The sequence below is a fragment of the Lagopus leucura genome, unplaced genomic scaffold, assembly GCF_019238085.1.
Source record: "Lagopus leucura isolate 7727_CA_CO unplaced genomic scaffold, USGS_WTPT01 Super-Scaffold_100004, whole genome shotgun sequence".
NCBI classification, from domain to species: domain Eukaryota; kingdom Metazoa; phylum Chordata; class Aves; order Galliformes; family Phasianidae; genus Lagopus; species Lagopus leucura.
Window position 1 is genome coordinate 68,312,502 of NW_024962264.1, and position 12,010 is coordinate 68,324,511.

Sequence of the window (12,010 nt, forward strand, 5' to 3'; positions counted from 1 at the left end):
CCAAACCATTCAATGGTTCTGTGATCTTAGTGGTCTTTTCCAATTCTGATGATGCTGTGATTTCTAAGAAGAGTTGTTGGCACGACACATGGTGAATAGTGAGGATGCATAGTGATAGGACAAGGGGGAATGGTTTTAAACTGAGACAGGGGAGGTTTAGGTTGGATATTAGGAGGAAGTTTTTCACACAGAGGGTGGTGAAGCACTGGAACAGGTTGCCCAAGGAGGCTGTGGATGCCCCATCCCTGCAGGCATTCAAGGCCAGGCTGGATGTGGCTCTGGGCAGCCTGGTCTGCTGGTTGGTGACCCTGCACACAGCAAGGGGTTGGAACTGGATGAGCACTGTGCTCCTTTTCAACCCAGGCCATTCTATGATTCTATTCTACCTGCCATGGAAGTGACATGGTGACTTAACAGCAGAGCTGAAGTTCTGCTCGGTGCCTGGAGGAGGTCCTCCCCCCCTCCTGTGTTACACGCTGTGTTTTCCTGCACTTTCCCTGCTTATTCTTTCGGTACAAAATTAGATTTTGAGAGTGGATAAATGAATCTTCCACTATCGTCTAAACTTAATTAGAAATCCATACCGCTACAAAATTTGTGCTGTATTTCCCTATATTCAGGATGAACAGTCTACTTATAATGGCTATTTCTAACCAAACTTTCTATGTAACTGAATTAATTAAGTCCTAGGAACAGATTATATTAGGGGAAATTAAGCTTTAAGTAAGCAAACCATTAACAATTATGATACTAAATTGCCCGTGACACAGATTGGTCAGGTTTAATAACATAAAATGTTGTGAGAAGTAAACTGCAGAACTCAACCTTGCCATTCTTTCAGTCTGTGTGTGATGTGCAGCCACGCAGTTGATCTTTGCAAAGGAAGAGCTCTAACAGGTAGGCAAAAGAAACACTGTGGATGGTGTAGAAGCCCAATTATATCCTGTGCTGCACTGAAAGAGGAGTGGCCAGCAGGGACATGGAGGTGATCATCCCCATCTACTCGGCTCTTGTGAGGCCCCATCTGCAGCACTGCATTCAGACCTGGGGCCCCCAGCACAGGAAGGACGTGGAGCTCTTGGAGCAGATCCAGAGGAGGGCACTGAGATGAGTAGAGGGCTGGAACAGCTCTGCTGTGAGGAGAGGTTGAGGGAACTGGGCTTGTTGAGTTTGGAGAAGAGAAGGCTGCGGGAACACCTCACTGTGGCCTTCCATATTTGAAGGGAGCGTATGAACAGGAGGGGGAACGGCTGTTTACGAGGGTAGATGGTGATAGGACAAGGGGGAATGGTTTTAAACTGAGACAGGGGAGGTTTAGGTTGGATGTGAGGAGGAAGTTTTTCACACACAGGGTGGTGGTGCACTGGAACAGGTTGCCCAAGGAGGCTGTGGACGCCCCATCCCTGCAGGCATTCAAGGCCAGGCTGGATGTGGCTCTGGGCAGCCTGGTCTGCTGGTTGGTGACCCTGCCCATAGCAGGGGGTTGGAACTACATCATCATTGTGCTCCTTTGCAACCCAGGCCATTCTATGATTCTATGATAGTGTTTCTGTGAAAACATTCCAGGCTTTCCTATATAGATATCAACTGTAGGTACACAATGTGGTCTTTGTTTGACAGCGCATCTTTGCCCACAGTTATTCTCAGCCCCTCTTTCTCACACTGCTGGAAGCAGGACGTGTTTTTATTTTGGGGTGTGGTATTACAATGAGAAATATCTCTGCCTTAAAGAAACACCACAACAGCTCTGCAAACAACGAACCACCTCAGTCACCAGGCTGGCTTTAAAACATAAAGCGAGCTCTTCATCTCTCTTCTGCTGCTCAGAAAGACACTGGAAAGCACTGAGCCAAAAATCAAGTCCTGTTTTCATCTCTTTCAGAAGCAGTAGTGCTGAGATCACACGCATCTGGTCTGCAGCTTTTCAAGCTGCCTTTCCAGCAAAGTTATGCGCTGCGAAGGAGCTTTCAGCTTAAGAGCATTGCAATCTATTTGTGACAAAGTGATTGTGGTATTTGGAGCAAATGCGATAATAGAAGGTGTTTCTGGTTTTTGCTTCTTGTTTTGCATGTATTCATGATTTCTGGAAGGTGGCTGCTGCTGGGAGCAGAGGTTTATGCTAATGTTGCAGTTCATTAAGAAGGGGAAAGAAAAGAAAAGATGCCTTAAGTGAATTTAATATCCACCAGCAGCTTTTGTAGGTGAAATGCAGATTTCAGTTCAGTTTTGAAATGCATTCAGATACTTCATGAAAGAGTTAATATCCTGTTGTGGTGCTGCGATTGATAGTCAGAGGAAATAGGAGGTACCTGGAAAGAACTTCTGATTCCTAATGTTGCAGAAGTTGCCTTGCTGTTGGCTTGCCTCCCCTCCGCTTTGTTATTTTTACCCAAGCTCCCTAATCTTTCCCCTTGCCTTTAACCACCTCCCAGTTTCCTGTTCGCTTCTTCCCTCTGTTTTCTGTCCAAAATACAGGCTTGTTTTTTCGCTCTTCTTTGCAGTTGGTGTGGATTGCAGGGCAGCGAGCTAAGATGAATGCCATAGCTGTTTTCACAGTCTCTATTATCTTCTGTATTTCATGCCTCTTTGCTGCTCTCGGTGTAAGTTACTTATTCAAGGAGATTCTGTTGCAAGAGTGTTCTTTGTGCAGGGGCATGCGTTTAGAACTTGTTCATGTTGTGCTTTGCTGTCGGTACGATAATTGCAAACACTCCACTGGAGCTCTTTAAAACTGCACCGAGTCGTGCTTTCTCCGCAGTGCTTAGCATGCACTGAATGCCATGCCTTGCCTATTGCAGGGAGAGACGTTTAGTTTCTTTTGGATATGTGTGGCTTCAAACAATGTAACTTGCTTTCTTTTCCCTCCAAATATTCCAGTGCTTTTTCAACTCGGACTTACAGCATTATTTCACTGTCATTTCTCCAGCCCCAGAAACAACGCGCGTTGAGTATAACTTCACTTTTCAGTAATAGAAAGCATTTTGCTTTTCTTTTGCAGATTGCATTCTCACAACACAGCAACTTTATGGACCTGGTACAGTTCTTTGTGACGTTTTTCAGGTACATTTCCTTACAGACAGCTCAATGTTTCTTCATTTTTTTTTCCGTTGCGTTTTTGTTTTGCAGTGCAGTCTTTGTTTTTCTGTTGTTGTTGTTGCTCTTTTTTTAATTAAACATCCTGCTTACATGACAGCCCAGAAAATGGAAATTCCTACTGTGTTTAAAGCGTTTAATTAGGGATTATGTTAAGAAAATTGTCTGCCTGCGTTCGCAGATGCATCTTGTCCTGTGCATGCAAAGAAAGGGAGCTTGGGGGAGGTGGGAGGCTCTCTGAAGTGCAGAAGTTACTTTTATAGTGGTACAGGAGACAGCTTTTTGGACCCCACGTCGTGCAGATCAAATATGTCGTAGAGAAATTATAGATATTCCCATATCCTCAGGTGCAAGTTATAAATCTATGATTTTTACTGAGTTAAACACGGACTGGTTTCAAATTCTGTAGGGGAGCACCTTTTGATTTCAGACTGAGCTTCGAGAATACATCAAATATAATCGTATAAATTGACACAGTTGAAGCTGAATACTCATTCAGGAACTGCTTGGTAAAGTTCTTTCCTTAGTGTAAAGTAAATTGTTGATTCCATAGGAGTGCAACCAACAGACGTATTTTTGGTATTTGCTTCCTTTTCCATCCTCCAAAGCAATCCATCCCTGACACAGAGGTTAACTAAACCCCCAAGCACAGCAGCCGTCTCCTTAAGTCTTCATGATCTGATGCTTTAGTCCTTACTTTAGGAACTGGTAATGCTCCACAGATACAAAGCAGTAATTGATCTATAGGAAGAACGCACACAAGTGGGGTTTATGTGTCTGTTTAGTCCAGAACTTACAGCCTGTTTTAAACTATGCAATATTGTGCCCATTTTAAAATGAGCAATGTGAATAACACCTTGTTTTAGATTCCGTGCTGAAGTTCATTAAAACAAGGAGCTCCAGATGGGTCCTTCAGACAAGTAGTTTATATCAGATCCGAGTGGTTTCTTTCTGCAGTGTGTGGTGTGCTTTAATACAATCCCAGGTAAACACCAGCTTTGAACCACTGCTTTGTTGGCATCAATAGGCAAGAAGTGTTTACTCCTTGATCAGACTTAATGGTTTGTTCCATTGCAGTCGAGACCTCTTCTAAAAATCTTCGTGGCAGGTTAATTTCCTAAAAGAACTAACAGAGGAGTAGTTTGGCTCTTCATTTCCTTTTTAATGGCACATGGTTGATTTGTGCTTTCCAAATTAGCCATCCGCTCTTCACAGACCGAGGTCCACCTGCAGATGAGAGTTTGAAGCCCTTTAATGTATGTAGTTTGGTTATTGGAAGAGCACAGCAGTTTTAGGCAGAAGGTACACTGGAACAGGTTGCCCAAGGAGGCTGTGGATGCCCCATCCCTGCAGGCATTCAAGGCCAGGCTGGATGTGGCTCTGGGCAGCCTGGGCTGCTGGTTGCTGACCCTGCACACAGCAGGGGGTTGAAACTGGATGATCATTGAGGTCCTTTTCAACCCAGGCTATTCTATAATTCTGTGATACATAAGTTAAATACCTCAGTGAGCTCATGCTGTTGGAAACACAGAAGTTAGGTGCACCAAAGCCAGGCAGCAGTGATTTTCCTTCCTTCCCTCACTGCTATCACATGGCTCTCCCTAATAAGTAATGTTTCCATGTCACTTTAATAACATCTTAACATGCCAGAGGAATAAGAATGCATGTGTTAAGGAGAAAGACAGTTTACTGATCCTTTCCAACCACACATTCATAATACATTAAGAAGTCTTCGTTTCTTCAACTGTAACTACTGCTAGGATCCTCTCCTAGTATTTTATTTTACATTCATTCCTACTTGCTAAGGAACCAGCAGCATGATTCATCTCTGTGTGTAAGGAAAACTATTGAAACTCTTGTATTTGTGATGCTGTAGGATGCACTCTTTTATTTCTAATGCTCTGCTGTGCATCTCATAATCACAGTTGAGTCCAAGTTAAAGAGCCGATAGCCCCCTGTGATGCTAATGAGATAAAGTTGGCTGAAAAATCTGCACGCTGAGCAGAGGCAATGGAAATGCTTTCTGCAAAGCCTAAAGGCCATTGGTAAAACCACTTTGGAGATATAGACCATCTCTAATGCGAGAACTGGAACGTCTGTCACTCATTGAATGTGATGGATGTGAAAACAGACTCCTTGTCCTGGAAAATGAATGTTCAGAATGACTTCGTTATCCTACAAGTAACATTTATATGAGTTTGCTCTGCTGGTGATGATGTGGAATGTTTCCATCCCACAGGGGCCACCCTGTGCTTTGTTGTGACCCCAACCCCAATATGCCCTGCTGCCATGCCACCAAAAGACACAGCTGTGTCTTGAGGTTCATGGGGAACCTTACAGGGAAATGGGTGTTTTACAGTCTTCATTTCTTTGCTGTTGTTTGCTGTGACTGAGGTCAAGTAAATCCCTCTAGTGGGCACTGGAGTGCAAGCCACTTTGTGTATCTCCAGTGCAGCTTAACTTAAGGAGCATCACAGGCTGCTGCAGAGCCCCAGCTCTCTGTGAGGCACATAGAGAAGCCAGGAACCAGGCAGTGCACTTCTGTGACATCAGGATTTGGTTTCCATTTAATTTAAGAGTTGGGCTACTTTGGGTCACAAGGGGGTGAGTATTGCATCTGGAGGTGCCCTTAGACTCCTGGAGCTCCTTTTCGAGTCAGTGTGGCTATGTGTGGCCATTATTTTGTTTTGCAACACGTTAGCTGCTTATTTCAAGCAAAGGAAATGTCAGTGGATAAAGGCTGAGGTACAACGTGAAGTTGCAGGGTCGTTAATATTGCATTATAATTGGAGCTGCAGGAGAAATGATATTCTAAGCATTGTTAACCTTTGCAAATCTAAATGAATTGCAAGCAAGCGTTTCTTTTTCCAGTTTCCTTCTCTGTTTTCTGTAGTGCAACTCTTTAATATCAAATCTTGCCAATTTCTTTCAGCAGAAAGTTCGAGCTTTGGTGAATATTGTTGTTGGTATCTGTATTTTATTTTCCCCTGTGTGCCATCACACCAGTCTATAAGATGTATTTTTCACCAGTATCTCATTGCATATAAAAGATGTGAAAATATCAAAGCTTTTAAACTCATGGTACTGACCTCCAGTCCTCTTACTTCCTTTCCTTTTTTTTCTGTGTAAAACATTGCATCTGTATTTCATCAGTGCTTCTCCATGTTCAGTAGAGACTTAAAAGATAAATATTGATAGGTTTGAAGGAAATCAGGGTGGAAAAGCACGTGTAAGCACCAGAAGAAACAGCAGAACAGAAGGAGAAAGCGTGCCTTGTATGATAAGGATCATGATAACATGATAAGGATCATGGTTGTAACTCCCTTTCATCACAGAGAGGAGACCCCTGTGCTCCAAAACCTGGAGAGGGTGGCAGCGAGGTCACAGCACGTCGTCATTGCTGTTCAATGCTGTTTTCCTGTTAACATAGCAGTCCTAAGAAACTCAAAGCAAGGAGACATGCATTCTTTCACTGACTTGCCTGAAAGGTCAGAAGAAGGAAGTGAACAAAACTGTGTGGCCAAAGGGGTCTTCCAAAGAAGCTGCTGAGCCTTACATGGTGTGGAAGACTGCAAACTATGCTTGCTGTGTCCAGGGAAGAAGCCAGGAGGTATGGCAAGGACATGGCTGCCAGCATCCCTTGTCCTCTATGCAGGAAACAAGCAAGGTTGGCCAGATAGATGGCCACAGACATTTGGAGGTTTGGGGTCTAAGAGTGCAAGAGGGTATCATTGCTTTTCCATGGGCTATATAGACTTATTATGAACTATAATCACCTTCTCCTTCCATAAGAGCTCACCCTATGCTTTCTTCCACTCACATACATTGCGTGCTTTTCCTACTGCACTTCTGCTCTGTGTCCTCATGTGCAACATTCACCCCATTTCTTGGCTGCTCCATCTTTTCTTTCATATCTGTGCTCAGAACATCCTCCCTGGGATGCTCAGTGCTGCCTCTATCTAAGTCTCCTTGCAGTCTTACCATGGTGCTTCAAGATAGAGTCCACTGCAAATCTTGTCTTTTCATGGCACCACAGCATTGGTGTGAACATTTGTGGCCTGTGCTGAGGTCTGCATATCAAGTTGTGTAGTTTGCTTTGGTGCAAAAAGAGAAAAAAGGAATGGTGTTTATCTCTATATGATTGTCAAGCAGGTGGTTTAAGGTGCTCTATATTGGTTTTCATGGCTGTAAGCATCTGCCCAGTGTTTTTATTAAGTAGGAATGACCTGTTTGCAATAATTCAAACCTGAAGTCGTGCTGCAGCTACTTTATTTAATCTTTTTGCTTATTAAATAGTTTCTTTCTGCAGCAGAGATACGTATCTAAGATACAGTCTGGATCTTTTTTTTTCCTTCTGTTTTTTCCCCAAGGTAAAGGAAAAGCTTGGAAATATCTGAATGTTATTTCTGACAAGATGAGGAAAATTAAGAATTTGCTGTTCATAACTTCCTTCTTTCCATGTTCTCCTCATCCCTCTTCAGTTACCTCTCCACAGTGGTCACACATGGTGCAGCACAGAAGTGCCATATGGTCTCTGCTCCATTAATTAATCCCATGCTTATTTATGCTTTTGGCCTCTGCAGTCTCCCATGGTGACATAGGGGTTTGGGGTGAGGTATAAGCACTCTTTTTTATTTTCTTTTAAACCTATTGACTCAGTGGGTTTAGCTTACAGGTTTGTAGAGTTTAATTTAGGTTTGCATATGTGTTGTGTCCTTGGTCTTATCTTAGTCAATACAGGTGATGGAAATGAAAGAGCAGTGAGTTACAAGGCATTGTGTCCATTCCAGGTGAGCCAGGTGTGTTCCAGCCATTCCAGGTGTGTATCTCAACACTCCACTGACAACAATTAATTGGGGCATTTCCCATGAGTTCATAGAGTCATAGAATCATAGAATGGCCTGGGTTGAAAAGGACCACAATGGTCATTTAGTTCCAACCCCCTGCTGTGTGCAGGTCGCCAACCAGCAGCCCAGGCTGCCCAGAGCCACATCCAGCCTGGCCTTGAATGCCTGCAGGGATGGGGCATCCACAGCCTCCTTGGGCAACCTGTGCCAGTGCCTCACCACCCTCTGGGTGAAAAACTTCCTCCTAATATCCAACCTAAACCTCTCCTGTCTCAGTTTAAAACCATTCCCCCTTGTCCTGTCACTATCCACCCTCGTAAACAGCCATTACCTCTGCTGTTTATACGCTCCCTTCAAGTATGGAAGGCCACAGTGAGGTCTCCCCTCAGCCTTCCCTTTTCCAAGCTCAACAATCCCAGTTCCCTCAACCTTTCCTCACAGGAGAGCTGCTCCACCCTCTGCTCATCTTATTGCCCTCCTCTGGACCTGCTCCAAGAGCTCCACGTCCTTCCTGTACTGGTGGCCCCAGGCCTGGATGCAAAAGTTCATAATAACATCACAGAATGATAGAATATCCCAAGTTGGAAGGGACCCATGGTGATCACTGAGGAGTCCGCGCAGCACCACCCAAACCCTGTGGCTGAGAGCAATGTCCCAATGGTCCCTGAGCTCCAGCAGCTCGAGGCTGTGCCCACTGTCCTGGGCACCCTGTTCCATGCCCATTGCCCTGTAGGGCAGAGCCTTTCCCTTCCTCCCACCTGACCCTCTCCCCTCAGACAAATCTATTAAAACTTGCTTTCCAGAAAGACCTCAAAGCTCTAGTCAAACTGGTTCCACGATGGTAGAATCCGCCATGGTTCTTGGCACTGGTGAGGCTGCACCTCAAGTGCTGTGTTCAGTGTTGGGCCCCTCACTACAAGGCAGACATTGATGCCCTGGAGCGTATCCAGAGAAGGTCAATGGAGCTGTGATGGATTTGGGGGCACAAGTCTTATGGGGAACAGCTGAGGGAATGGGATGGCTCAGTCTGGAGAAGAGAAGGCTCAGGGGAGACATTATGGCTCTGCACAACTGCCTGGAAGGAGGTTGAAGTGAGGTGGGAGTTGGCCTCTGCTCCCAGGTAACAGCAATGGGGTGAGAGGTGATGGCCTCAAGTTGCGCCACAGGAGATTCAGGCTGGATATTAGGAGACATTTCTTCTCTGAAAGAATGCAGTCAGACACTGGCACAGCTGCCCAGGAATGGTGGGTCACTGTCCCCAGAGGTATCCAAGAACCGTGGAGATGTGGCACTGAAGGATGTGGTCAGCGGGCATGGGTTGGGGTTGGACTTGACGATCTTGGTCTTTTCCAACCTTAATGATTTTATGATTGGTTGTGCTTATGAATAAGTAGATCTATTTTTCCTTTTCAAGTACAAAAAAAAATCAGCTGCCACATCTAAGTTGGGTTGCTCAACGTCAGCACTGTCTTCAGCAGAAAGATAAGGTCATTAATCCGTAGCTCAGGTCTATTGGTTTGCTGTAGGCTGCAGAGAGCTGTTAGGCAGAGCCCATCAGCAACACACAGTAATAAGAGAGGCATTCAGCCAGGCTGGTTTTGCCTAGCGTCATCATATGGGCAATTCCTTCAGCATTTTGTATTTGTTTCCAATTACTCTGAGGTTTAATGCATTGAGTAGTTAAAAATGTGTCCTACAACTCACCAGCCCATTAAAAGTTTCTTTCAGATAGCAATTTGTGATGTGCTGCCAGTAATCATTGCAGTGCTTTCTGAAATTATTAAACGACCGATGTATGTTAAGGCATATTAGTATTCAAGCTGCTGTATATTTTGGCATTTAAAGCTGCCATTTTTACTAGCATCTCTGATGTAGATAAACATTATAGGAGAGTTTAATAATTGGGCCCTAATACGCCAGATGGATTTTCTACTCTCTTCATGAGAATGCATCGCATCGTTGTGCTGATGAAGTTTTCCTGCCATTTAAAATTGAAAGCGTGCTTATTTGGAGAGCTTTAAGGGTATCTGGGGTGGAGAGAATATGCTTTTTACCATGGAAAGGAGTTTAAGGGTACAATATAAAACCAGACAGGGTGTTGAAGTTCATATTTTTGTTTGGAGCTGGAAGTAACCCATGGCATGAAGCGTGCTGGATGCATACCAGGAAACCATTCATGCATTTGTTGAGACCAACTAAGGGAAGATTACTTACAATCACTGCTCATAATTGATTAAATAATTAAGAATTACTTAACATGCTGTTTATCAAATTGAAAATTCTCCATGAGATGTTAATGTAACCTCTCCCTAGATTGCAGTGTTTATGCTGCATAAGGGACTTTTACAATTTCTGTAGGCCAATGAAAGCTGCATTTGACTGAACCCGACTCATACACAGAGTTAGATTCAAATTTCCTTGGAATGAAAATGTCTCCAAGGATCTCAGATGACTCTGGATGGTTCTTTTTCCTTCCTATCTGATTTCACGTTGGTGTTTTCTGGCATTATCTTGGTGAGCAACTCAATTTTCCAGCCCTAAAACTGAACTCATCTCTGGATTTAGGAAAACTGGACTGTAAAAGTTGGTCATTTAGGAATGATAGATGAGGAGAAGTGGTACCAAAGCGTTGTTTAAGGTGGGAGGAGATGGAGGGAGAGGATCTGAGCAAACAGTGGATTTCAGGGAGCGAAGGACGATGGTGGTGGGAACTATTTTTGGAGAAGGAAGAAACAGAAGGAAAAGGTAAAGCAAGTCCTGAAGCAAAGGTTTATTTTTAAAGCCATTTTAAAATGGGTGCATATTCCTAACTGGCACGGAGATCCTTGGGGCAGAACACAGTATTTAACCAAGACATTGCCAGCTATAGGCTCCTGCTCCAGATCCCTTTCCGACACAGCACTCTTCCACCCAGCTGATTCTGTCCTTCCTTCCATGCTTACACAGTTGCTTTCAGAGAAAAGGTATGGATAAAAAATTACCTTAAAGCTTCTAGCATGGGGGCAGGTCTTCTTATTTCAGGATGGTTTAGGCTGGTCAAGTCAAGATGAGCAGACAGATCTTGACTTGACTGCTCTGGGACTCTTCCAGCAGATGATGTAGTGCAGTGCAGCAAACAAACAGGCACTGAGGTTTATTCCTCCCCAGGTGCTGCCAACGGGAGGTAGTGCAAGGGGGAAATATATTTCCATAGTGGCTTTATGGCTTTTGTGGGTATTTGCTGCCTCCTTGTGACAGCACCAAGATGCATGGTGCTGTTCCTCTGAAATACAGGGTACTGTGGTGAGCATTTTAGGAGGAGAATTCGTTGGTCTTTAATTGTTAATTCCTTTCTTCAGAAATTCTTGGCTGTGGTGAGAGAAGCGAGGGAAGAAGCAAACAGGGAAAGACTCTGGCATGTGCAGAGTTAGGAGATACACATTTCCAAAGTGGAATTTTCTATGAGGATAAAGACAACCCTCTTAATTCTTCACTCCCTAGCCTTTGTCTCCAAGGGAATAAATGAATGTGCAGAGAGATGTAATCTTGCACGTTTCTATCCTAGAGAAGAGCCATCCTGAGGGAAGTTCAGTAGATTTTGACATGCATCTTTGGTTTGACGTGTGTGTCTCTGATAGATGCAGCACAATGGAGCACATACTTCTTCTAACAGCCTCCTGCAGGTGCTATGAGTGGTGGTGCTTTTGTGGTCAAATTAAACAGACAGTCAGGACACTTCTCCCCACTGCCTTGAAGATTTAGTTTTATCTCTACCCTTGCTGTGTACATGGATGCTGATTATTTTCCTGAAAGCAAAACAGACGACAGACAAAAGGTTCAGCGTGTGGTCCTTGCTATGCTGGTTTTGCTTGGATGCACTTTGGATTTTTGTTCATCAGGGAGCACTGTCCTGTCCGGGCCTCAAAGATAAAGCAGATGTTTCACCTGAGAGTTTGTTTCTTTAGTGGGAAAGGAAGCTTATAAAAAGAGAAAAGCTCATCAAAGCCCTGGAATGAATGTGGTGGCTTTCCTGCTGTGGGCAGCCAAAGGGAGTCCCAAGACAAATGTGGGCACTCAGAAATTTTGTTAGT

The 12,010-nt window shown here is 44.2% G+C and overlaps 1 protein-coding gene across 1 annotated transcript in view; it reads left to right on the forward strand.

Annotated features, from left to right (window-relative positions):
• Positions 1 to 12,010, forward strand: part of ATRN (attractin) — a 145,704-nt gene that overhangs the window by 102,013 nt on the left and 31,681 nt on the right. The window contains 1 exon segment of the mRNA XM_042871122.1: positions 2,999 to 3,060. Coding sequence (XP_042727056.1) covers positions 2,999 to 3,060 — 62 coding nt within the window.